Genomic DNA, 27,231 nt, shown 5'->3' with positions numbered 1-27,231 from the left:
TGGTCAGGCCGCAGTTGGAGTACTGCGTCCAGTTCTGGGCGCCGCACTTCAAGAGGGATGTGGACAGCATGGAGAGGGTCCAGAGGAGGGCCACTCACATGATCGGGGACAGCAGGGCAGGCCCTATGAGGAGAGGCTACGGGACCTGAACCTGTTCAGCCTCCAAAAGAGAAGGCTGAGGGGGGATCTTGTGGCCTGTTACAAACTAGTCAGGGGGGATCAGCAGGCACTGGGGGAGTCACTGTTCCCCCGAGCACCGCCAGGAGTGACCAGGAATAACGGTCACAAGCTGGCAGAGGGTAGGTTTAGGTTAGACATCAGGAGGTGCTATTTCACGGTCAGGGCGGCTAGGGTCTGGAACCAACTTCCAAGAGAAGTGGTGCAGGCTCCTACCCTGGGGGTCTTTAAGACAAGGCTAGATGTACACCTTGCTGGGGTCGTTTGACCCCAGTAATCTTTCCTGCCATGGCAGGGGGTCAGACTAGATGATCTGCTCGGGTCCCTTCCGACCCTAAAAACTATGAAACAACCCACACCCCAGTCATATGTTTTGAGCACTTTTACCGTTATTGATCGTATATTGTGCAAAAGTTGAAACTATCATACAGATACGATAATTATTGTACACCGGGCAACACTGAAGGGGAATAAACATCCACAGAAACCTGGGGAGGGGACAAAGACACCTGGGGCTGGGGCTGGGGCTGGGGTAGTCAGGGACGGACTCAAAGTGTGGGGTGGGGTTGAACGTAAAGACGAAGAGCTGGGGCAGGCTTGAGCTTTTTCATTAGGCTCCCTGAGAGGCCCAGGGGTGCAGTGGGCAAGGCTGTTTCTCCTCCTGCCCTGCGGCAAGGGTCTTAGGCTGCATAGGACATGCCTCCCAACCCCTGCAGCTGCCCCCCTGCCTTGCTGGCTGGGAGGATTCGCCTTCCCGTGTCCCACAGTTCCAGCCATTGCCTTAACTAGCACCTGCAGCTACGAAGTGACCTCCACCAAGTACACACGGGACATCTACAAGGAGCTACTCATTTCCCTGGTGGCTTCGCTCTTCATGGGCTTTGGAGTCCTTTTCCTGCTGCTCTGGGTCGGGATCTACGTGTGAGGCTCAGCCAGGGGACGTGCCAGGTAAGGCTTGGAGGACCCCCCAGTGCCCACTGGCCTTCAAACAAGTCCAAGGAGCCAGTGGACACTACCCAGTGAAACTGTCCAGAGGTGTACACAGGTGAGAGACAGGAAGACACCAAGGGATCCTCCTGGCCAGAGTCTACTTCTCATCAGCTAGATGGCCAGCCTAACTAGGGCCAGAAGGAAGGGTACATAGCAGGAAACAGAATATTGCCATGCTACCATAGAATCATACAAAATTAGGGTTGGAAAGGATCTCGGGGTCATCTAGGCCAACCCGCTACTCAAACCAGGACCATCCCCAACTAGATCATCCCAGCCAAAGCTTTGTCTAGCCGGGTCTTAAAAACCTCCAAGGATGGAGATTCTACCACCTCTCTGGGTAACCTGTTCCACTGTTTTACTACCCTTCTAGTCAGAAAGTTCTTCCTATGATCTAACCTGAACTTCCCTTGTTGCAAACTTGAGACCATTGTTCCTGTTCTGTCATCTGCCACTAATGAGAACAGTCTAGCTCCATTCTCCATCCTCTTTTGAACCTTCTGCTCCTATAGGAAGAGCTGCTGCTGGCTAATGCTGCTACACACTGTAATAAAGTCTGTAGCTTTTCTGGAGGCAGAGCCTTCTGGAGCCTGTCCCTACAGACGTGAAGCCCTTTAACAGTGTTCCCAACAAGGGCACTCAAAGGAAGGGAGCTGAGCAGCATACTCTTAGCCTTCTAAGTTAGTTACCTTACAAGTGTGTTATTTAAGGAATCAGTTTTAATGATTTAAACTGGGATTTCAAGGCATTGTATTTCAGTCAGGTATTGTCTGTTTTCATACGCACACTCCAGTACCAGTTGAGTGATGGCAGCAGGAATGCAGCTGTTTTTTTCAGTGCATCCCAATCATTTCTGCTCCTGGATCAAAGAAGTGATAAAGAAGTTGGTCTCCAAGCTGAGTTTATGGTTTGAGCCCTAGTCTCGTCCCATCCCTAGTCTCTTCTCACCCAGCCCCGCCTTCCTAAGGTATTTTTTCTGGAACCAGCTTCCAAGGGAAGTGGCGCTGGCTCCTACCCTGGGAGCCTTTCAGAGGAGGCTGGATAGTTACCTAGCTGGGGTCATATGAGCCCAGTATTCTCTCTTGCTCAGGGCAGGGGGTCAGGCTTGAAGATATACTTAGGTCCCTTCCAACCCTACATCTATGAATCTGAATCCATCTGGGGGCCATGTGATTGGAAGCGATTTTGCTCACAGTGGGAGGTTTGTAGCAGACTCTGTTTTTCTGGAAAGGCGTCTGATCAGCCTCCTAACTCTTATTTCAGATTCCAGATGGGACGCCCCACAGAAGCTACACCTTTTCTATTTTTGTACTTTAAGGATATGGCCCATCGCAGACCTGGACTGTGCTCCTGTCAGATGATTGCAGCCAATGCAATACCTCAAGCCTGAATAAAACAAGTTCTGTGATGTACCAAATTCTGGGCTCCTGATCTGTTTCAGGTGGTCTTTATCTGATTCTTTCAAACTTACTCAGAACATATCACACAGTTAGCATGCTCCAGAGTAACTCCTATATTGTGTGCAGAAACCGAATGTCCTTTTCGCAATTTCCTGTAAGCAGCAGCCAAATTGAGAGAAACTTAGCATAGTCTTGACTTGGGCCTGCTCATCTCTTCAGTGAAACTACAGAGCTAGTTTTCCAGTTGTCCCTGACAGATGTACAGTAACCAATCATCCATCATCATGGAGTGTAAGTTCAGTGTTGAAGGTGAATTTCAGACAAAAAATTATTTACAGCATCTAGCAGGAATATAAGCGTATTATGAAAAGGGTTTTTTTTAAAAAAATGGAATTCCTTTGCAGTGAGCACTGGACCCAAGTAGCTGTTTAACAGTTATTTATCTTCCCTAGAGGCTGTGCTTCTCTGTTAGGTACCTGGAGACAACCCTTAGGTTCAACTGCACAATTTTGCATCTTAATGAAGCTAGCACAGAAATGTGAAGAAAACTGGAACTTTTGTACAGGTTTAGTACAGTGAACATTGCTTTCCCTTAGCTAGAATTTAGTCAGCAGAATTGTTAGAGGCATAAATCACTTATATTGTTAAAATTTGCTTTGCGCTGCTATTCTGACATCAGTTATTTCCCCCGAGATGTATATGGCTTTGGGTTAGGAATGGACCACAGTCATCCTGAGGTATTTGGGAAGCAGGAGACCTGGAGGAAGAACAAGTAAGAGGGGGAAACAGTGGAGGTGCTCTCATACTTCCTGAGAAATCAGGGCAATCAACTAGTTGTCTCAGGTGACTATACACCTGAGCCTGGGAAACAAGTAGGAGGAAATAGAAGTCCTCGCACAGTCATGGAACTGACATGATTGGAATAACAGAGACTTGGTGGGACAGCTTTCATGACGAGCACTGTCATGGATGAGTACAAACTGTTCAGGAAGGACAGGCAGGGGAGAGGAGGAGTTGCACTTTATGGAAAGGCCATGTGATTGCTTAGAGCTCCAGTAAGAAACTAGAGATAGGCCTGTTAAGAGTCTCTGGATTACGGTCAGAGGGGAGAGCAACAACGGTGATGTGGGGGTCTGCTGTAGACTACCAGACCAGGAGGAAGTGGGTGATGGATGAGACTTTCATAGAATCATAGAATAACAGGTGTGATCGGGCAACTTCTGCTACCTGTTTGAAGAATAATCATTCTTCAAACAGATAGCAGAAGTTGCCTGATCACAGGCGTTGGTTCTCATGGGGGATTTCAGTCACTCTGACATCTGCTGGGAGGGCAATACAGCAGTACACAGGCAATCCAGGAAGTTTTTGGAGAGTGTTGGGGACAACTTCTTGATGCAAGTGCTGGAGTGGCCAATTTGGGGCTATGCTATGTTGACCTGCTGCTCACAAATGGATGAATTGGTGGGGAATGTAGTAAGTGGATGGCAGCTTGGGCAGCAGTGACCAATGAGATGATTCAGTTCAGGATCCTGAGGAAAAGGAAGCAGAGCACCAGAGTAAGGACCCTGGACTTCAGAAAAGCAGCCTTTGACTTGCTCAGGGAACGCATGGGCAGGATCCCATAGGAAGCCAGTCTAAGGGGGAGAGAAGACCAGGAGAGGTGGCTACTTTCAAGAAATCTTACTGAGGGTTCAGGAACAAACTGTCCCAATGGTCAGGAAGAGTAGCAAGTACAGCAGAAGTTGAGCTTGTCTTAGGGAACTCTTCACTAAACTAAATCACAAAAAGGAATCTTATAAGAAGTGGAAACTTGGATAAATAACATGGGAAGAATATAAGAGCATTGCTCAGGCAGTCAGGATAGCCAAAGCACAATTGGAACTACCAATGGATATAAAGGTTAACAAGAAAGGTTTCTACAAGTATGTTGGTAACAAGAGGAGGATCAGGGAAAGTATGGGTCCATTATTGAATGGGGGAGGCAACCTAGTGACAGGATGCAGAAAGGGCTGAAGTGCTCAGTGCCTTTTTTCACTCCATCTTCACAGGCAAGGTCAGCTCCCAGACTACTGCACCAGGCAGCACAGTTTGGAAAGGAGGTGAGCAGCCCACAGCGGTGAAATAATAGGTCAGGACCTATTTATAAAAGCTGGACATGTACAAGTCCGTGGGGCTAGATGGGATGCACCTGAGGGTGCTGAGGGAGTTGGCTGATGTGACAGTATAGCCACCAGCTATCATCTTTGAAAACGCGTGGTGATCAGGACAGGTCCTGGATGATTGGAAAAGGGCAAATGTAATGCCCATATATAAGAAAGGGAAAAAGGAGAATCCAGGGAACTACAGACAAGTCAGCCTCACCTCTGTTCCTGGAAAAATCATGGAGCAGATCCTCAAGAAATCCATTTCTAAGCATTTGGAGGAGAAGAAGGTGATTAGGAACAGTCAGCATGGATTCACCCTGGACATGTCATGGCTGACCAACCTGATTGCCTTCTATGACTAGGTGTCTGGCTCTGGGTGCAGGGAGACCAGTGGATGTGGTATACCTTGACTTTAACAAGGCTTTTGATATGGTCTCCCACAATGTTCTCGCAGCCAAGCTAAGGAAATATGGGCTGGATGAATGAATTGTCAGGTGGATAGAAAACTGGCTGGAGCATCAGGCTCAGAGAGTAGTAATCAATGGTTCAATGTCTAGTTGGCAGCTAGTGTCACCTGAAGTGCCTCAGGACTGACCCCAGTTTTGTTCAATGTCATCATCAAAGACCTGGAAGATGACATAGCGTGCACCCTCAGCAAGTTTGCAGATAACATTAAGCAGTGGGAAGTAGTAAATATGCTAGAGGGTAGGGCTAGGATTCAGACTGACTTAGAGAAGTTGGAGGATTGGGCCAAAAGAAATCTCATACGATTCAACAAGGACAAATGCAGAGTCCTGCACTTGGGACAGAACAATCCCATTCATCAGTATAGGCTGATGGCTGACTTGCTGGGCAGCAGCTCTGTAGAAAAGGGCCTGGGTGTTTATGAATGAGCCAGCAGTGTGCCCTTGTTGCCAAGAAGGCTAATGGCATACTGGGCTGTATTGGTAGGATTGTAGCCAGCAGGTCAAGGGAAGTTATTATTTCCCTCTATTCAGCATTTGAAGTAATGTGTTGAGTTTTGTCCCCCACAGAAAGGATGTGGACAAATTAGAGAGAGTCCAGGGGAGGGCAACAAAAACGGTGATGGGACTGAGGCATGTGAGTTATGAGGAGAGGTTGAGGGAAGTGGGCTTATTTAATCTAGAGAAGAGAAAACTGAGGGGGGATTTAATAGCAGCCTTCAACTACCTGAAGCAGGGTTTGAAAGGATGGAACTAGGCTGTTCTCAGTGGTGGCAGATGACAGAGCAAGGAGCAACTGTCTCATGTTGCAGCAGGGGAAGTTTAGGTTAGATATTAGGAAGAACTTTCTCACTAGGAAGATAGTAAATATTTGAACAGGTTACCCAGAGAGGTGGTGGAAGCTCCATCCTTGGTGGTTTTCAAGCCTTGTCTACACAAAGCTTTGGCTGGGATGATGTAGTTGGGGATGGTCCTGCTTTGAGCAGGGGTTTGGACTAGGTGACCTCCTGAGGTCCCTTTGAACCCTAATTTTCTATGATAACCTGGTGGATCCTGATCTGTAGTTTGGACCTGTCACTGGATCTTTCACTGTGGTCTGTATAATCCAGATCCTCTTCTTGGTCCCCATGTTCCTCACCATCTCAGCAGCAGTCAACCACTACTGATGGATGTTACTAATTTGCTCACATGATCCAACTCAGGCAGTTGTACTAACACTACAATGGCACCCATCATCCATTACTCAACAGAACCCAGACATGATGAGCAGATGTTCTTCCAAGCTCTCATCTGCAGTCTCTTGAGGATCCAGCATGCTTCCCTTCTTTTACAGTATCTCCATTAGGCCACTGCAGAGACAGAAATCCATCACAGGCCCTAAAGAGCTGAGGGCACTAACATAATATTGGGAAGGAAGGATAGGAAGTGTGACAGAAGAGCAACCTAACCAAACACTTCATTGAATTGAAACTCAGCAAGGAAAGGTTAAATCGAGGATGGTAAGAGACCAGGGATGGGCAATTATTTTGACTAGAAAGCCAATGAATAAGTTTTGCTGAGCTATTGAGGGCTGTGGGGGAAGAGGTGCAGCAAGAGATGCCAATTGATCCTATCCTGCCTGCCAGCAGAAGCCTGAGGAGGGAGGGTTGTGCCCCACGCTGCTTTGCCGTGCTGCAGCTGGGACCGGAGCCAGGGCCAGGCTGTGCAGTGCAGCACGTAGACTCCTCCACATCCCAGCAATCCACCTCCCACCCAGCTTCTTAGTGCTTCACAGTCATTGCACTGTGGCTGCCAGCAGCAGGGCCCACATGGGACAGGTTGCAGTGCAGCACACCAAGTAGCCATACTATCTGCCTGCTGCGATAAGACATTGCCATTACACTGCACCACCAGAAAAGCCAGGGGCAGCTGTCCCAGGCTGAGTCCTTCCCATGGCCAACACAAACTCATTTAGCAGCGCTGTGATGGCAGCAGCTCATTGCAGCAGGTGAGCAGGACAGCTACTCAGTGCAGTACATCTCACCCTGTCCCATGCAGGCCTGGCTACTAGTGGCCATGGTGCTAGAACTGTACAGCAGTGCAAACAGGAAGCCAGGTGGGAGGTGCAGTAGTGGAGAAGTCCACGTGCTGAGCAGCCTGGCTCAGCCCTGGTTAAGGTGGAGTAGAGCTGCACAAGGTGCAGCCCTCCTTTAGGCTTCCAGTGGCGGCTGGATAGAAGCAACTAGCAAGCTGGATATGGCCCGCAGGCCATATTTTGCCCACCCCTGTAATAGACTGTTCTGTTGCTGCAGCTGACAGGACAAGGAGTAACATTCTTAAGTTACAACAGGGGAGATTTAGGTTGGATATAAGGAAGAACTTTCTATGAGGATGGTTAAGCCTTGGAACAAACTACTGGGAGAGGTTATGGAACCTCCATTCTTTGAAGTTAGTAAGAGCAAATTACACTAATGCTTTGACTGGCATAATTTAGACATAAATGAACGTAACCTTGAGCCAAGGGGTTGGACTAGATGACTAGATCCTGAGGTCCATTCCAGCCCCACGTTTTTATTATATTATTTTCCCATCTTTTTCTAATGACCTCAGAAGACAGTGCCACCAGGGTGAAGAGCAGCTGATGGAACAAGGACAAAACTGAAACAACTGAAGGAGAAAATAATAGAAAGAGGCTGGTGATCCACCTAGTTCTGTTTATCAGTTGGTTCAAAGCTTCATAGTTCTATCCAAATCATTACTATACCAGGATAACCTCCAAAGTTCTTCTATAAATTTTTAAATAAAAGCAACACACACATATGTTTTTCAGCTCACTAGGAAACATGGTGCCTTTTGCCCTTGTAAGGAGCTGGCCAATGGTAGAGTTGCTTTTTGCCTAAATTGGATTGTCAAACTTAGTTGCTAAAAATGAAGAATACAAAACAGAAGAGCCAGCTTGTGCAGAATGTTATGTCACATCCACTATCTCAACAAGAAAAGATTCCATGAGCATGTATGCCTAATAGGCACTATTCTCGCCTGCAGCTCCCAGTTAAAGACAAGGGCTCAAGAGGTAATCTCATCTATGTATATGATCCACACCAAGACCTCTTGGAGAGAAAAACTCACAGAACACAAAATAAAACAAAGAACCAGTGTGGCAAAACATTTCTGGTTCAGGGAGTTTGATTACACAATGAACTTCCACTGTAAATCTAATCAATTCTGTATTTCAGCTACTTGACAATACTGTATATAAAAAACTATATATGAACACATCCAAGCAGAACGTAACTCCATGAAGCCCAACAGACATCAACCATACTGACCTAAATTTTACTCTGCAGCACAAAGGGATCAAATCAAATGGGGCTTGGGGATTGTAACATCCAATGTTGCAAAGTAGAAATTGCAAAGTGAACCAAAATAGAATCCAGAAACATGAGTTAGATGCCTGGACTCCCTACCTATTGCACAGAAGAAGTTACAGTAGGATTCAGAATAACTTCTGGTGAGCTGAATGCTGAAGACAGTCATGCATGTCACAGACTCATTCAGGGCTGCAGCGGGGTGCCTGCCTCCTAGAGTTTGTAATGAATGTAGACTAAAGTCCTTTCTTTCCCAAAATAAGTAGAAATCACTTTCTTCTTTTAAACACCTTACTGGAGCAAGAACCCCTATTATACATTTGGGTGGTTTGAGCTCTCACCTCATCACTAGGCTATAGATCAGGCTCCCTCTTAGTCCAGCAAATCTGGTCTTCTTTTCTGACTGGTAACCCTCTTTCAATAGGTGGGGTGGGGAGTGGCCCCATCCTAGAACAGCAAATAGCTTGGTGGGTAGGCGCTCTCCACCAGGAGATGCTAGTCTGAATCCCCTTAGAGGAAGGAGCCAAATACTGGTACTTCCTAGGTAAGGGCTCCTCCCATTGGCTATAGAAAGGATTGTGGTGTGTTAAGGCACTTCACTCTTGGCTCATTATGGTAGGCAAGATTAGAGAAAGCCTGTTGAATCAAGCTGCCCAGGGGAGATAGGCAGAGGAACATCTAGCTTTTGGATCCTGGGCAGTCTTAAGCACCACACCACTCAACCCTGGCAAGACAATTACAGGATTATGGTGGCAAGATCCCACAAGTTGTGGTAGCAGTAGAATGTGCCAAGGCAGATTTCAAAACTGATTTTGTACCTAGGCCCAGCTAAGTGTTTTTTGTGACTGTGTCCTTGAGATAGCATACTAACAGGCATTACAGAAAAATAATATGGTAGAGATAAGACAGCTGAGAAGACCCAATACTGTAAATACAGTAAGTGTGCTAATAATTAGATAATGCTGCATGCTATAAGATTTTCATAGTTTGGTCTGTCGGCCATCACAGTGGACAATGCAGGACCCAAGCAACAAAGGCTTAGGAGCTGGGTGAGTAGCAGGGAACTGAGAGAAAGTCTCACAGGTAGCAAGTCACAGAACAAAGTACATAGTGCTCTCAGAAACCTGGAAGTCCTCATTTCCTACCTACTAGCTACAGAAAGGGGCCTCCAAATCTTTCATTCTGTTAATTGTTGGTAAAGAAAAAAAAACATTGTTACAGACAACAGCCCTTCGCCATGGCCCTCTGAAATTTTTAGTGCTCATTTGGAGCTGCAGGCAAGTGTATCCTGTGCCTACAATGCTAAATGGGCACTACCAGAGAGAGGCCAAGGCAGGCAGCGGAGTTTTTGGAGGGAGAGAGTGATGATGGTTGAGTCACTTCTGAAGTTACAGTGCTAACAGTTCAGCCCCTCTGCCTGTGGCACCCAGTGGGTCCTATCCAAGGGCAACTGCTATATCACTGATGGCAAAGTATACAACAGTAGCTTATATGATGTAACAGTGGAAATCTGGGTTAGCATCCTATAGCATTGCTACAAGCTCAGGTACAGAGCTGGATTCCAGCTTTTTTCACCACCTAAGCAATAAAACATGCAGCCTTCTAGGGTAAGTACAAAGGAATGTATTTTCTTGGCTCGGACTTCCTCTGTGGTCCTGGTTTAACTATTGATTTTATCACACCATCCATAAAAGGAGTTAGGAAGGCTTATCCACCTCACTGGCATAGTGTGACTATGTTGCTCCAGTGAAGCAAGGCCCTACATTTACCTTCAGTATTCATCTGCTGGTAATGTCAGTTTCTGGAAGTTGTATCCAGTCAGTTGCAAAGTATGTTCTAGGTATCAGTGGATGGGGTCCTATCAATTTTGTAGGAAAGTACATATAAAAAGCACCTGATTTCCACCAAAAAAATTGTTATGCTTTTTGTGGGGGGCTGATGGTGAATCAGAGCCCTGAAAGCTTCCTCTGCCTGCACCAAAGGGGCATTATGTGAGCCTGATTTTTTTGGAACTTAGGTTGCATGAAGCCTCTTGCCTCACCTTTTCAGCTAGGTTTTCTCCATCTCTCATTCTGATAGCACCCCTTTTTTCTTCCTTTGATGCTTATGGAGCAACTACTTGGTATATCAGTGTTTTTCCTCAGCTACTGGCTGCTGTGAAAAGAAATCACTTCTTGTGAGTAGCGAGACCTTTGGAGTGTGTTAAGGCAGTACAGAGAAGCGGTATGATCTTGACTCTGACTCCACACGTGGCTTTTGGCTAATGGTTGATTTGTTGCTCCACTTACTAAAGCAAGAATAATGATTACTGTCTTGCAGATATGGTATAACTGTTTGTCAACTGCTTTGAAAATTAGGAAGGCCACAAATACAAAAGCACAGTAAGTTTGGGAGCTCAGAACCCAATGCTGGGTCAGAATCCAATGCTGGGTTTGCAACGGTTAGGTGTAAAGTAGTTTTATTTTTTCAGGTGAAAAGTATGCATCTTAAGACAGACTGCAGCAAGGTCCTGATTACTGTTCTAGAGTGTGCGCCGGAACTGCTCCATTTGATACCTGATATTAAATACTATTTAAAATATAGCCACTAGAATGGGCAGAATTTAATTTGACTTCTCAAAATTTGAGCACTTCTAGAAAACTAACAGCATTTGGGGAAATCTGTTGCTGCTGGTCTCAAGGTACTCTGTGAAAAGCAAAAGTTATAGTATGACTTGCAAGTGTCTATTTTTCCACTGTAATGGAGGAAAGCAGACAGGAGCCAATGTTGGGTACAAAGCAGTATTTATATATTTATTTATATCGGTATATTTACCTCCAGCATAAAACATAAGTCTAGATAAGCCAAACAAAAAGTTGGGGAGTCCTGAGAACCAGCACCCCAAAATTCAGCAAAATATAAATACAAATCAAAGAGAAAAGGGGGAAGCCAGGCTTTCCCCCAGAGCAAAAAAAAACAAATAATCATTAATAACATCTGCTAAGAATGTAACTCTACAAATCTGCTGGCAATATACAGTGATTAAAGCTGTGACAGCAACACTTAAACCAAACAAATTAGTGCTTAACTTTTTCCTTAATCTGTGCAGTGGTGGCAGCGCAATTTCTATTTACAGGCTTTTAAGCTTTAACAGGAGGCCAAAAGGCTTATGAATTTGCTTTTGAAACAAACTCCAAAACAGCCAAACTTCAGAAAGTGGCTCTGTGTTCACACTTGTCTTCCTCCCAGCCAAGGATGTCTAAAGAGATGGAGCTTCAGGTTTCCAGAAACAGAGAGAAAGTTGCTCCCTGCTTGCAAGGTTGGAAACAGTAGCTCAGAGCTCCCTCTGTCTCATGCAGGGAAAGGCCTGATTGTTAACTCTTGCTGTTACTATTTTCAAAGAGGTAAAAACATCTCTTGCTGCAGGTGAGTAAAGCAGAGACAACTTTCTCTGGTGGTCTCCACAGAGCACAATCATTTCTATGGACTGATGCCAGCATGTGACATTTTACCTGCTAACAAATGTACCGCACTCCTGTGAGACTCTGGTTCCTGCTTAGCTGACATACCATTCTGTCACTGCTGACAAGATCTGTATGTAGTTTGTAAATTACTTTTAGGATGAAAGGTGCTATAAAATGTAAGAAATCATAAAAGCACATTTGGAATCTGTTTTTATTGCATCTTGGAAATACCTAAGATGTTAGCTAGCCACTGCCATTTTTGCTTTAAAATGGTTTGGAGTGAGTAGGACTCACCCCTAGATTTTAATTATTGCCTTGACCTTTGGAAGGGGAAGTGAACACAGTACTGAGAAACTAACCAGCCATCCTTGTTGAGCCATCCCAGAGCATGTGTTACACATCTCACCTGCCGCCCCTGCATATAGGTCATGTTGACAGGAAAAGGTGCTAGAGAAGTTACTGCAAGCGTTCAAAACTGGCATTGGATGAAAGTACTGACTGATTCTATGCTGGAGCACCAGGGGATACTGGCACTACATCAGCACACTTCCACTAGCATGCAGCTTTCCACCACTGATATTCAACTTCCAGTGATTGCCCCCCCCAGCAGGTGCCTTCTTTTGTAGAGATGTGAAATGCACCTATGGATCCTCCTAACTGCTATCAGCCATTCCCTCTGAGAACACCACTGGGGGGAAGGGAGGGGATTGTTTGGTGGTGATTGCAGTGTCTTCAACCCTGGTCCCAACAGTGTGTAAGGACAGCTCTGCCTTTATTTAAAGTACAGGCATTCAATTCCACTCTGTTCAAAACAGAGAGGAAAAATACTGGCTGAACACGATAGTGTTAACCCTCAATTGAGTGCTCTCAGCAGGATATATGAGATTACTCACTTGAGCAGGTGTTTGCAAGATTGGGGCCACTGATTGCCAAACAGTGAACAAAAGCTGCCATATAAGAAATTTCCCAGCTTAAGGCCAGCAGAGTTCAAGGCAAGCACGGAAATCAATGTAAAAGCATCAAGTGTCTTTTCCAGAGTTGCATTGGAGAACTTTGTAAGCTGCTGACAGGATCACAGAGTCCTATTAAGAATGGAGCAGTGACTGTGGGCATATAGGGGCCTTCTGTTCTTCTCTACTGTGATGCCTGGAGTAGCACAGGCCTGCCCTAGTTGCCACATATTCAATACTCACTCTCTTGTTCCTCCCCGCCAGTTTTTAAGTGCATTTTAGTAAATAGATCATTACTATATGGTTAACAGAATTCTGCTTTCAGGACCAGAGTGGGAATTGAAAGCCAGGGCTGACCCTTAGGAGAGTTGCCCTCTGACTCCCACTGAAGTAATCAGGCATTGCAGACTTAGAGAGAAACAACCGGATCTCCTGGTTGTTTCTTATCCCCCAAATAAACTAATGCCCCCATCCCCTTGTTTTATCTGTAGTAAGTTAGAGGGTATTTATGATGTTTTGGGCATTATGCCTGGTTGGTTGTGTGAGGATTTGTTCCTGAAGATGTTAATTCTTGTCTAGGCTGATTAGACAAGGATGATCCTGCCTTGAGCAAGTGGTGGGACTCCTGAGGTCCCTGGCAGCCTAACTTGTCTATGATTCTCAGCTGGGGCAAGAGGGTGGGGAGGTTCCTGGAGTCCGTATAGGAACCATTTCTACATTTGGCCAAAAAGTGTGCAGCTGTTTTCCTGCAGCAACAGTGCCAGCTGGTGGTGAACCAAAGTAATTTGAAGCCATGCATTCTTTCCAGAGGTGTGACCTGAGCCAGCAGTTGGATGGCTGAGTTTGTCTTCACTAAAGGCAAGGGATGGTAATCATGGCTCCTGCCTTAGTACCTGGCCCCTGACACAGGTGCCCATCCCCAGTTTGGTTAAAGCTGCCTACATCAGGTGATGAGACTGTGCCACAGGTAAGACTGTTTCTCCTAGAGGAGCTTTCTAGTTTGGTTGAGGATGGAAGAACGGTGTTTCCTCCCCAGTTGCCTTAATTCCCCTCTTGAAGTAGCAGTCTGGTATGGCTCCTGACTCCAGAAAGGCAGAAACTTCCTTCCTGTGACGGAGTGGGGGAAAAGGGAAAGGAGCAGCCAGGAACTGACTGTATTTGTCAAAGTCTGACAAGCCCTACTGCCACAGTACCAGGACAGTTCTCAGGCTTCCAGACAGGGTAAAGCACCAGCCCCCTTTGGTTTCCTATGTAAGACGAAAATAGGTCAAAAATGACGAGTAAGAGGCCTATTTTTATACTGCTTTAAAAAGTCAGTAGTTTAGCAAGTTAAGACCTTGTAACAGTAAAACACCCAGCACACTCGGCAGGCCAACGGGCAACAGGGCCTACAGTCACTTTTGCTGGCCCCTCCTGCAGGAAATCCTCAGGGTAGGAGAATGGATTTGGCAGAGACCCCCTTGGGGAACAGCTCTGTATGCACCAGAAGATACTGTAAACCCAGCCCACCTGGCTGTCTAGCAGCCTTTCCCCCATTCTGCATTGCTGTCTTCACTGTTGGAACAGGACAGCCTCCACATCCATCCAATGACTGAAATAAGTGCAGGCTCCAGTAAGGAGCCCCTGCAAACTGGAGCCTCAGGCAGATGGGTGACTGCTTCTGGACCTGAGAAGCCTCTTTTCCCACATCTTTAGGAAAGGAGATAACACAAACAACCCCTTGCCTGCACAAGGAATGGCTTCAGCATAGTCTGAGCAGTTTATCTGGGAAGTCTGTCCATCCAGGCCTGCTCTTCATGGAGTGTAGGAAACAGGGAGGGAGCAAAGGGATCAAGAGGAATTCTGTGGCCTCCCTGGTTCTGCTCTTGGCAGAGTGCATGTCTGTGTGTGAGAAGCCTTCAGTTATGGGTTTTGGCTTCATTTAGAGTCCAGGAAATCAGGAATGCAGGGAAACGACTGCTGGCTGACCAGCAAGAACAGCAACTCCAGTGTCTGATTTCCAGTATGTCCAGAAGGAATTCCAGTGCTTCTGCATTAAAAAGCGCTCCAGTGTTGACAACAAATTCCAGTGTTGCAGAGAGCTGCTGCATTGCTTCAAAAAGCAATGGGCCCACTCAGGCTGGAGTTGCCAGCCATGCTGCAGTCACAGCTCTGAGGGGCTGGGATAAACCTGTCCATGCTCGATCCAGTGTAACACTCTTAGATCCAGTGTTGTAAGGGAGGGAGCAAGAGAGGAGGGAAAGAGTTCCTCAGGGTATTGTGGGATATGGTGTTTATAGGTATTGTGGCGCAGTTGCACTGTTCCATGTTCCTTGCTTGTTTTGCACTCAGTGTCTATGTTGTCTCCAGTTTGGAGTCTAGAGAGGAAGGCAGGAGCACAATGGGACTTGGGAGTTCACAGAGGAAGGTATGGAGCAGTCTAGAAGATTTTACCAGTTCCCTTCCTCTGTCCCATTAAAGGGCACTGGTGCAGCCAGGATTCACTTGCAGAGCCAATAAAACTGGAAATAATAGTCAGTGAAACGATGTCCCATTTGCTCAGTTGTGGCACTACAGTTGGTGTAGCCCTGTGGGAGACAGAGAACATCAAGGGAAGCTCTCAGGTTGGTGAGGATCCATACTGAACTCACCCACCTGCACTCTGAGGAAGAGGAGGATTACCTGGCCAAGCTCATATATGGCTCCCCACCCCCTCCCAGCTGACTGAAAAACAGGCCAACAGTCTCCCATCAGCTGTTGAGCTTGAGACATAAGCTCTGCATTTTCCCTTCTTCCACTCCTCCTCCTGTGCTTTAGTAAGTTTTGGCTTCTTGCAGCCCACCTAACTCCCCTTCTCCAGCAATGTGACTATCAGTGCCTCCCTGTGGTGAGAAGGATGATGGGTGGTAGGGCTCCCACAAGTTCCTCCCATAAGAAAGAGGACTTGAGACTGGACCAGGGTAGGAGGCTTAGCAATGAGGGCTGCTCTTCCTGGCTCCTGTCTTGGTCCCATAAGTTCAGATGTGAAACACTGCACTATTGCCCTAGACAGCAGAGAATGTAAAGCACATCTTCATACTTACAGGCCAGGCTACCCGAAAGTGGTAGGTGAATTCCTGGAATGACAGCATTACTATAGGCCAACGATGCATCCTTTCCTGAAGGGAAGGAGAAGACATGGTCACTGAATTCTAGGAGCAGACCTCAAGGACCATCTAGTTCCACTTCTGAACAGATGTAAGAGCTGTGGCTCCTAAACAACTGCACATAGCTCACATGCAACAGTTGAATCACTAATGTTTGGTGTTAGGCACCCTTGGTGACACAGATATAAAACATCTGGCTCCACTGCATTGGCTTCTCAGGCATCATCCTGCAAAGCCCAGAGAAAGGACTGGGGTCCCAGACACCAGTGGTGGAACTGGAGTGATGTGTGGGAGGGAACCCAAAATCCTGCACTGGCCATTAGAGAAACATGTCCAGCTGCAGAAGTGCCAGAGCAAGGGAGGTTGGCTGAGCTGACAGCAATTTGTTTGCAAAGGTGCCATGCTCACACTGCCTTACAAAATGCTAGGTGAGGAGATTTGCATATGCATGGGTTTAAATGATTTAAGCTAAAACCTGGATACCCCATTTGTAAACCTGTGGCTGGTGGAGTGGCCTCTTTATTAGGGTAGCTGCAGGGTGGGAGGAGGCAAAGAATGGTTGCCTGTAGAAAGAGGAGGGCTAAATGTCCTGTCCTACAGATTTAATGGGAAAATACAAAAATCACACCACTAAATTAGTAGGTGCAGACAGAGCAGCCAGTGAAAGGAAAGGGGTCAGGAATAAGGAAACAAATGGTGCTAAAGAGGATGGTGTCACAGAGGGAAACAGTAGTGCAGCGGGAGCAGGAGCAGGATAAGGAAGGAAAGGACACTGTTAATGTAAACCCAGTGGCCAGAGGCCTGTATGGGGATAGGAATAGAGGAATATAAGAAGTTAACATGACAACAGTGTCCCTGAGGTAGGGGGAGGTTTGCTGAAGGCTCTGAGGCTGTTGCGCTGCACAGTATCCAGGCCCTGCCTGTAGCCTGATTCAAGGGGTTTTGGCAGAAGTGAGGTAATTCCCTCACCTTGTGGGGCTGGAGACAAAGCAGCGCACTGAGAACCAGGGTCAACTGGCTGACCCCAAGCTTGGTGTCGCTGCAGCTAGATTGCTCCCCAAGCCAGAGCTTGCTCAAGTCTGTTCATTGTGTTTTGCAGGGTAGACATGGCCTCTGTCCTTTGAGGAATGCCACATCCCTACCTGGGTCCCTGTTGTACTGGTGGAGCTGTCGACACTCACGGCATCCTGACACGGCCTGCTGGAGTCAATGCCACAAAGGTAGATGGACACAGCCGAAGAGGCACTGGAGAGATGTGCATGAAGTGAGACAGGGAGCTACCACCAGAAGAGGTTGGTGGCTCTGAAACAGAACCCCAGCAGCTTCCCACTCCCTCCACTGTTACCCCAGCTCTACAGCCCACCCAGTAATTAGCTTCTCATGACCTGCCCTTTCCACCACATCTGTGTAGTCTACTCCACTCACAGCTACCTCCCAACCTGCCCCTTCAAACAACGGTCTCTCCTTTCATACAGCTACACCCTTCCCCACAAAAACTGCTCCTTCCCATCTTGCCCCCTGCATGCCTTGCCCCACTCATGGCTACCCCACAAATTGCCCCTTCCCATCAGTCCCAGAAAGAACTACTTAGTTCTTTCATGCACCTTTACCCTTATGCCCCATCAGAGCCAGACTTTTCATACAGTACTCCATTACCCATCACTTCCCCTCACACACCCCTACCTTCATAGTGCCCCCCATACCTTTCTGTTCCTTCTCCCAATATTAGCTCTTGAACCATGACCCTGCAATCTGATTATTCCCACTGCTCAGAGTAGAACTTGTTCCCCTACTCACAATAAAACTTGCCTTCTCTTCCCACTCTGCCCCTCTCCTTTTGCACCCATGCCCTTATTAGCCCTTTGTGCCTTCTCCACTCAGATTGTCACTCTGTTAGTCCCCTGCTTCCATGAGGTCACTGCTAAATTCTTCCCTGCAGCCCCCACTCTCAGGAATGGAAACCAACAGGAGGCAAGCCCCTTGACTCACTTCATCTCCAAGGTCATGTTGGTGTTCACTGCTGTGAGCTGGCTGATGGGAATGCGGTAGGTGAGGTTTCCCATCCTGTGGGGACAAATCAAGAAAGACCAAGGTTTAGCATCAATACAACCTACTTTGGGGAAAGGTCCATAGGGGAGGGCATCCTGCACCCTCCAGCAAAGCAAAGTGGCCATCACCCTAGTAGGGCTGTGCAGGCTTTTTGAGCAGAAAAGAATCCTCTGATCCTACTTTGGCTCACAGGACCTCAGCCTGATGGCCTCTTCTCACCAGTTCCAACAAAACTCTAGTGAGGAGCTGGGCCCAAGGATCAGCCATGAGTGATAGACCCTTCCACCCATCCCTGCCAAATAAGGCCTCAAACAGCAGCAACCCAAAGTCTTTAGAGGCCTATGGACCTCATGGAATGGGCTGGAGAAGTGACTCAGACCACTCCCTACTGGGACAGAAGAGTACATCCTAACCATTACTGAGCTGGGCAGTAATGAATCTCCTTGTTGGCATTGTCAACAGAGAAGCCAAGGATCGAGGGTGTGATGGAGAATGAACAAGAAGTCCACGGCAGGCTATGGCACAGTAGCTGGGCTGTGTCAGGGAAGCCAAACTAGCTGAACCTGTCCTATGCATAACAAGAGCTTCCATCCGCTGTGCAGACATTTTTGCTGCCATCAATGCTGGGCAGCATGAACCAGGCCCTCACTCACCTGCATGTGTCGCTAGTTGCACAGTACTGGGATGTGATGGCCATGCCAATTTCTACAATCTGTATGGAGTGGAGTAAAGGACTTGAGCCTGCAAGACAGGGGAGAGGTTACAGAGGAGCTGAAAGTATCCACCAGTCTGAGAAGAGACAGAGAAGTTAGGGTTGGGAGGGACATCTGTGAGGCCAGCTCTCCCCACCACTGCCACATTATGGATTCCTTCATCCTCATCACTAATTCCCCATCTCCCTCCACCTCCACCAGGCTGTGCTGGTCCCTGCCTGCAGCATCTCACTGACAAAGGGCAGCCTGGTGCTCTGCTGTAAGGGCTACAGCCAGTGTCCTCCAACAAATTCCTTCCCTTCACAATCAACTGCCAGTGTTTGGAAAAGCCATGTGCTCACAGGCCCTGGAAGCTTCTAGGTGAGCTAGGGCGCTTGTCCCTCGGAAAATAAAGTCTCTTGCATCTTGGGTGCATAACACTTCTCTCAGAGGAGCCTGAGAGTTAATTCCCGAATCCCCATTCAAACTCCCTTAGGCCACCCAGAACATTCTAGCCTCACCCCCCTCTGGCTCTGCACATAGCTCCCTGCACCACCACTTCTGCACCTATCAGAACAGGGGGCCTGCTCTGCCTCTGTGACATCAACCCTGAGCCTCTCTGTTGTGCTGGCAGAGAAGACAGAATCAGGAAAAGGTTCTCCCCCAGCTCCCTCTTGGACTTGAGCTGTCCTCTTATAGCTTCTTCACCTCCGCTACAGGTGTTGGGGTAGAACACACTTGGGATTGCAATAAGCCCTCTCCATATCCCCAAAGAGTTAGACATGTCCTTCAAACCCAACCCAGTCTGCAGACCATTGTGGTAGTGGCCACACCTTTTGCTCTGGCACCATCATGTGCCTAAAGTTGCGTATTTCAGTTGCCCATTTAGTTACTTGGGTTTGATGTGGAAACAGCTAAATGAGCTGGGAGGCTGGGGGTTGATGTGGCAGAGGCAGGGAGCTGAGAGAACTCAAGGCAGGAAGTAGCATATAGGGACTGGATGCACTTTGAGCATCTGGCATTTCTGAAAACTTCATCTCTAGGGTTTTAAAGACCCTCAATCCCCCAAAGGGCTTTAAAAGCACTAGGGAAAATTCAGAGCTGATGTAAGCAGATGCAGCTCCACTGAAGTCCACCAAGTGGTGCTGCAGCCTGGATAGTCATGTGCGAGTGGACAGGCATGCACCACGACCTGGCAGCTCTTGTCTTTGAGACCCAGTGTAACCCACTAGTCCTGTTTGATAGTGCAGGGAGGTAAAAGAGTGTCAACCTGACAGCCATCATGACAGCCATCATGTTGGGGAAGCAGCAATGGGTGTTACACCGTGTGCTCTGTATTTCTTCTGCCGACCTCTCAAACTCAGGCTGTGTGGTTGTGGAATGTGATGGAGTGAGATGCTGTCTCAATACCAAGGCCATCACTTTAGTATTGGGTACTCTGTCAGTTCCCAGTCAAGATTTCTGTTACACCCAGACAGGACTGGGAGACTGGAACCCCCCAGATAGTCGTAAGTGTGGCCAAAGTGTGGAGAAACAGAGGTCAGCAGGTCTAGGTCTGGAATGTGCTGTGTGAGATAGAAGGTATTAAGGGTTCTGTCAGGGGGGTATAGCTCAGTCAAAGAGGGGGCTTTGGTGTTCAATACAGCTTTGGCTTCTGTGAGAGGGTGCAGGGAGACAATTTAAGTTGTGTGGGACTGAGGTATAGGTTCAGGTTTAAAGATCAAGGCGACGGGGGGCAGGGGATGGAGATAAGTGACCTATCACTAAGATGTCTCAGGTTATCCATTATCACATGAATTTAACCAACCAGAGTGCAGAGCGGAGAAGGGAGGTCCACTTACCCTCCTGACTGGTGCCTGCCACCTGGGGTTGCTCACTCCCTGATGGGCTGACGCTGCGTTGCTGCCGGGCCTGCCCTTGTGGGAAGCTGTTGCGGGACAGTGAGAGCTGGGAGATGTACTTGGACTTGCTCTGGATGTGGGTGAAGGGGGAGGACGGGCTGGCATTGGGGCTGCCAAAGCCCTGCGATCTCTCAGGGTTCTTTGTCCACTTTGTGTGGGACATCACTTTCCCAGTGATGCCCCTGGATTTGGCTTTGATGTTCGTCACTGGCAGAAGTGATGTGTGGCTTTGGTCTGTGGGGAGAAGAAGATAAGCAACTGAGCTCAGAGAGCGGGGAGGCTGAGCTCAAAGAGAGAATGACCACTGCTCCACAGCAAGGCAGATCTCCCCACTGGGCATAGATATCTGAGACCAAATGCTTCTCCAACCATAAAGGGTGTGAGCTCAACTCAGAGGACATGTAGCTCATAACCAGGAAGAAATGGAGTTGTCTACCCCCCACCCCTCCCTCGTGGTGTATTCCTACCCCTGTAATGAGGTGAGCCCATCCCCACCCCTATGTGCCTGAAGTAAACTCCAGAGCTATAGAAGGCCATGTGAGTGTGAGGTCTGGTCTGGAAGCAGCAATCAGAGGACCCCTGACAAGGGAAGTCCAGACTCCCAGGGTGAAAGCAAAGTCGTGCAGTCCAGGCAAGTGCAGTGTTTAATGGTCAATGAATGACACCATTGGCCAGGGCCAACTGCCCCAGGGCTGCTGAGTGATATCATGCCCAGGGCAGATGCTCTTCACATTGAAGCACCAGACAGAGAAGAATGGAGAAAGCTGGCTCCTGAGCAGCTAACAGTAAGGCATGGCTAATGGCCCATCCAGCCTTGGCTCCAAATTAACACAGACATGGGGGTTCCAATACATGGTGGGGATGAAGCACGCAACCCCCGTGATGTTTTCAGCCCATGTAGCCCAATGTCTCCCAGAGTGGCAGTATAGATGCTGAGGGGAAGAGTATTTATGCACTGCCTGTCCAGACTAACCTGCCCCCTGCCCCTCCTCCTTTACACCTTCCAGGATTCAGACATCTAGGAAGACCAAACTCAAGAGACTGGAGCCCTAATTATCATATTTCATGCCCACTGATGGACCTGTCCTCCATGAATCTGCCCAGTCCCATTTTGAACGTGGTTAAATTAGCAGCCTCCCTAATATCTTGCGACAACCATGTCCACAAGTTAATTACATGCTGTGTGAAAAAGAACTTCTTGTTTGTTTTAAACCTGCTACCTAATAATGTCATCTTACATCCCATAGTTCTAGTACTGTGAGAGCAAGTAAATACCAGTAGTAAATCCCTATTTACTTTCTCCACATCATTCATGATTTTATAGACCTCTATCATATTCGACTTTAGTTGCGTTTGCTCTAAAGTCCTAGCCTATTTAGTTTCTCCTCATACAGAACCCTCTCCATACCCCTAATCATCCCTCATCTGTCCCTCTTCTACCTCTACTAAATCCCAGAACTGCATGCAGGTGTGGGTACATCATGGGTTTATACAATGGTATAATAACATTTTCTCTTTCGTTTTCAATTCCATTTTTAGTAATTCCCAACATCCTATTTGCATGGGCTGTGCTTACCTGTCCGGTTGGTGGCATGTGTGGGGCTGGTCTCAGAGACAGCAACAGAGGATGCATTGGTGGGAGTAGCAGAACAGCAGATGGAGAAGCATGGAGGGCTGAAGCATGCTAGCACACTTTGGCTGGACATGCCATGTGGCAAGTTGTGCATGTTTGTTGTGACTGCAAGACAAAGAGGGAGACTGAGTGAGCCAGCCCCAGAAGGGCAAGACAGCATCAGCAGCACTGACAGCCATGGTCTGAGACATGGCTACTCCCATTCATCAAAGTCCAGTCCCTGTGGGCCTCCTTTGCTGTGACATAGCCATATCATCTCTGGCATATGACAACCCTCAGGAACCACCAGTGCTGAGATAAGGCTATATCTTATGCACTAAATTATATCAGAGTATCTAGGAACCAATACTAGCCCTATCATGGTACATACTGTGTAAGGGGGCTCCGTTGCTGGGTGTACTGGGTGACATAGTAGAACGTACAACCTCTGTCTTGTCAAAGTTCTGATTTGATCTGAAATGCAGGAAAGTGTGCATTAGAGGGCAGGATGCAACCACCAAGGATGCTTGTCTACACCTGGAGGGAAGGCAAGTAAGAAGGGGCTGTGCAGTGATGGCAGATGATATATGAGGGTGTGGAGTGACAGCAAGAGCAGGAATGGAAATGGGGAAGGATGAAGGTTAGTGAGAGACAGCAGGGAAGGAAAGGGGAAGAATGCCAGATTGGAGAAAGAAAAGAAGGAAACAGTATGGGGGAGGGGGTCAGGACACGAGGACTACCACAGCAGGTCACAAAGGGGTCCAGCCACCTCCAAGGTCTGACCACGAGAAGTACCAGGTGCTTCAGACAGAGCCCTCTTTGATTGATTATGGCATAGCCTGGCCCTGAGCAGGTGTTTTCTCATCCCCAATCAGTCAGGGGTCAGTATGAGTTTTCACATCCTTTCTTGGGCTGCCTTAAGTAACCATACAGTGTACTTACCTGTGTACACGCTTAGGCTTTGCTCAAACCCTACCCACACCCCTGGTCTCTATCACTACTGTCCCATCAGCTCATTAGACTTTGCGTGATGGGTCTCCTGTCCCTTTCAACTGTCCTGCCCTTTCCATTTTGGTGAATGCCCCCTCACGCTTGGACTGTTAGAATGAAATGAGAAAAGAAGTGTTCAGTCTACTACCTCTGCCCTGTTCACTAGCTTATACTTTCCTCTCTAGCATTCATTTTTTCTCCAAACTGAACAGTCCCATCCATTTAGTCCCATCTCTTTGAATGACTTTGGATTTCCCTGTACTCTTCCCTGCCCACATCACTTTCCTTCTTGACATACTATGATCAGGACTGATGACGACAGATCCTGAGATGGGGAAAGCATGAGGGCAGCAGAACTAGGATGCTAGATTTCAAAAAGGCAGATTTCAACTGACTTAAGGAGTTAGTAGGCATGGTGCTATGGGAAGACAGACTGAAAGATGTCCTAGTGCCTAGGAGGGCTAGAGGCTTCTAAAGGGCACAGTCTTGGAAGCCCAACAAGAAACTGTTCCAACATGATGAAAGCACAACAAGGAGAGTAAGAGGCCCATGTGGCTGCTTAAGGAGCTTCTAAAATGCCTCAAATGCAAAAGAAAAGCATACAGCCAATGGAAAAAAAATGGCAGGTCACCAAGGAAGTGTACCAGAAAATAGCAAAAAACTGCAGAACAAAATCAGGAAGGCAAAGATATAGAATGAGCTGTACCTGGTGAGGAAGATTAAAGACAACAAGAAGAGGTTCCATAAGCATCTTGGCCAGAAGAGAAAGACCAAGGAAGCTGTGAGTCGCCACTGTTAAATAGCCAAGGGGAACTCTTAACAGAAGACGCAAAGGCAGAGCTACTCAAAAACTACTTTGCCTCAGTGTTCCCAAAATAATTAAGGTGCAACCAGACACTTAATAAAGATTATCTGAATAAGGAAGGAGGCAAGTTGAGGGATGGGTTAGCAAAAGAGACAGTCAGAGAGCTTTTGATGAGTCTGAACAAATTTAAGCAAGTAGGTCCTTGTGAACTTCATCCCAGGGTACTGAAGGAATTGGCAGTGGATATGTTGGAGCCCGTGGCAATAATATTTGGAAAGTTGCGGGAGACAGACGAGGTACCAGATGACTGGGAAAAGGCTAATGTAGTGCCCCTTTTTAAAAAAAGGCAATAAGGAGGACCCAGGGAACTACAGATTACACTTAGCCTCACCTCAATACCTGGGAAATTATTGGAGCATATCCAACAGAAGTCCATTTGCAAGCATCTGGAGGAGGAAAGACTGATAAAAAGAACCCAGCTTGGATTTACTAAGAACAAATCACGTCAAACAAATGTTCTCCTTCTTTGACAAAGTAACTACTTGAATGGATGAAGGGAATACTGTGGATATAGCCTATTTGGACTTCACTAAGGCTTTTGACAAGATCCCAAATGAGCTTCTTACAAACAGATTGGAGAAATGTGGGCTAGATAAAACTGCTGTAAGGTGGAAAACCAACTAGCTCAACAGCCACATCCAAAGGGTAATTATAAATGGATCTATGTCAGAACTGCAGGTTTTGAGTGGAGTCCCACAAGGGTCTGTCCTGGGCCAAGTGCTGTTCACCTCATTTATTCAATGGGTAATTTGGGTACTGGTATTGAAAGCTTCTTGAGCAAGTTTGGAGACAATACAAAACTGGGAAGGACTGCAAGCACACTGGAGGATGGGAGCACAGTTCAGAAGATTCTAAAGAAATAGCACAGCTGAGCTGGAATTAACAAAATGTAGTTCAGTGCTGACAAATGCCAGGTGCTACACCTTGGGAAGAATAATCAAAAATACAAATACAGTATGGGTGACACCTGGCTGGATGGCAGCACTACAGAGAAGAATCTGGAAACCTTGGTGGCTCATAGATTCACTATGAATCTGCAGTGTGATGCCATGCAAGGTAAATAAGGTTTTGGGATGCATCAGTAGAAGCATTAGGTGCAAGACACAGAAGGTGATCACACCTCTCAGCTCAGCACTGGCTAGGCCTTATCTTGAGTAGTGTGTGCAGTTTTGGGCCTCACAATTTAAAAAGGAGAAGGAGAAATTAGAGTCCAGGGGCAGCTAACAAAATGGTGTTGCCTCTCTGCTCAGAGTCAGACTCTGTTCGCCTTATTTGGAGGCAAGAAGGAATTTTACCCCATGGTCAGACAAGTACAGGCTGTGGGGGGTTTTGCCTTTGGGGTTACTGCCCTCTTCCTCAGATCTCTCAAATGTATTTTAACAACCATTACAGTAGCAGGACATTGGCTGCCATAGCCCCCCGGGTTTACCTGTGGCAGGTTAGGGTGTTATGTCAGGGTTGACTAGTTTTGCTAAGAGGTGAGACAATGGATTTGTATAGAATGGGCTGGATAGGCATAATCCTGCCTCAGGCAGAGAGTTGGACTAGATAACCTCTGGAGGTCCCTTCCTGCCATACTACTCTAAGATTCTATGACAGGACAGTAAGGAAGAGCAAGCTATTCATTAATACAGCAGCATCAGATAATGCTGTTGGGATTAGTCTCCAGTACGATTCCCTTACAGCCTTCACACTTCCTTTGGTGTACAGCTGCTTACTGAGCAGAGGTATTCCAATGAGCTTTCTACAATGATACCCTGGTATTTTCCTTGCCAGGTCACATTTAGAGCGCAAGAAGGCTGTATCTATTCTTTCTTCCCACACAGCCTGCTTTGTGTATATCAACACCACATTTCTTTTACCATCATATTCTCTATCCACCCCCTCACTTGCTTCAATCGTTCTCAGAGTTCCTCACCATCTTCCCTAGTCAAAGCAGTGTTGCATCTTCTGCTAGATTTGTTCCTTCCTTTTTAAGATCAGTAACAGCTATAGTCTTACAACACCAGGCTCTGTATGCAACCTTAGTGCTGTTACCACCGTGATGGAAACTAGCCAAAATCTCATTTACCTTTTGTGCAGCTGCATCACACTGCAGACTCATAATGAATCTATGAGCTACCAAGGCTCCCAGCAATTCAGACACTTGTCCCTGCACTGAAGTAAGGGCCTTGTTACTCATTACTTAACATGTGTTATATTTAGATTGCAGTATACATTAAAGTGACTTAAAGTTTTCCAAGCAGTTGCATGTTAATACTTACTACGATCTAAATATAGATTGTATTACTGCACTGGAGTGTTGAACTGGCTCCGGTGTGATCCCAGGTCCAAGACCAAAAATCACCTGGTATCACACTAGAGATAGTTCAAGGCTCCCGTGCAGTGTGAGGGTTGGGACTAGCTTCCATGCCATGCCAGTGTCACTCCCAGCCCCTGCACCATGCTTAAGCCTTAAACCAGCTACTGGGCAGTGTGGGGGCTGGATCTCAGCATCCCTCCTAGCCCCACACCAGAGCCTTGAACCTGAAAAGCTCTGGTGTGGTGGAAGGGTATGCAGGAAGGAAACCTGGCAAACAGCCTCCGGTGCAGTGAGTGTGAGGGCTGGAACCCAAGAAACAGCCAGTTCAAGGCTCCAATGCAGTAAGGTGGCTTGGGAGCCCAACAAACAGCTCGGGCTCCCAACCCTTCCCCATCGCACCAGTTTCCTGAAAGTATTATTTCCATAGAGTAATCTGACATTAGCTCAACACATGTTAGGTAATAAGCTCTGGAGATACTCCTTACCAGCGAAGTCCTAACTTTGCTACACTAAAATGACATTTCACATGTGATTAACTGCTTGAACATTTGGATGCTACTGTTGTACATGCAGTTAATTTGTGCTAAGTACAACATCTAACAAGGCCCTAAGACTTACTGAGCTATACTTTCCAAGATCTCTTTGAAAAATACCTGCTTCCTTCAGTTGTCTGGGGTAACTGCTTATCTGGGGGACACTGTACGTTTAAGCAGCAGCCCAACCTAAACTCCCTTTGAAAAGCTGATCAGGGTGGCCACTTGCCCTTTTAACTTATTAAAT

The 27,231-nt window shown here is 47.2% G+C and overlaps 2 protein-coding genes across 5 annotated transcripts in view; one reads left to right on the top strand and one right to left on the bottom strand.

Moving 5' to 3' along the window:
* Positions 1-2,584, top strand: part of TMEM258 (transmembrane protein 258) — a 3,948-nt gene extending 1,364 nt beyond the window's left edge. Inside the window, exons 3-4 of the mRNA XM_019504985.1 lie at positions 976-1,125; positions 2,431-2,584. Of these exons, the coding sequence (XP_019360530.1) occupies positions 976-1,102 (127 nt within the window). The 3' untranslated portion in view covers positions 1,103-1,125; positions 2,431-2,584. The remainder of the gene's footprint in view (positions 1-975; positions 1,126-2,430) is intronic.
* Positions 2,585-11,301: 8,717 nt separating this feature from the next.
* The window catches only part of MYRF (myelin regulatory factor), a 129,970-nt gene continuing 114,040 nt past the window's right edge, over positions 11,302-27,231 (bottom strand). For all 4 annotated transcript variants that reach the window (XM_019504929.1, XM_019504952.1, XM_019504947.1 and 1 more), the window contains 8 exons: positions 22,686-22,768; positions 22,259-22,420; positions 20,638-20,916; positions 18,743-18,830; positions 18,030-18,104; positions 17,183-17,285; positions 15,978-16,052; positions 11,302-15,482 (listed from right to left, as the gene is read on the bottom strand). In XM_019504929.1, the coding sequence (XP_019360474.1) occupies positions 15,396-15,482; positions 15,978-16,052; positions 17,183-17,285; positions 18,030-18,104; positions 18,743-18,830; positions 20,638-20,916; positions 22,259-22,420; positions 22,686-22,768 (952 nt within the window). In that variant the 3' untranslated portion in view covers positions 11,302-15,395. The remainder of the gene's footprint in view (positions 15,483-15,977; positions 16,053-17,182; positions 17,286-18,029; positions 18,105-18,742; positions 18,831-20,637; positions 20,917-22,258; positions 22,421-22,685; positions 22,769-27,231) is intronic.

The sequence above is a fragment of the Gavialis gangeticus genome, unplaced genomic scaffold, assembly GCF_001723915.1.
Source record: "Gavialis gangeticus isolate Ggan-Ray unplaced genomic scaffold, GavGan_comp1, whole genome shotgun sequence".
NCBI lineage: Eukaryota > Metazoa > Chordata > Crocodylia > Gavialidae > Gavialis > Gavialis gangeticus.
This window is presented reverse-complemented; position numbering and strand designations above follow the sequence as displayed.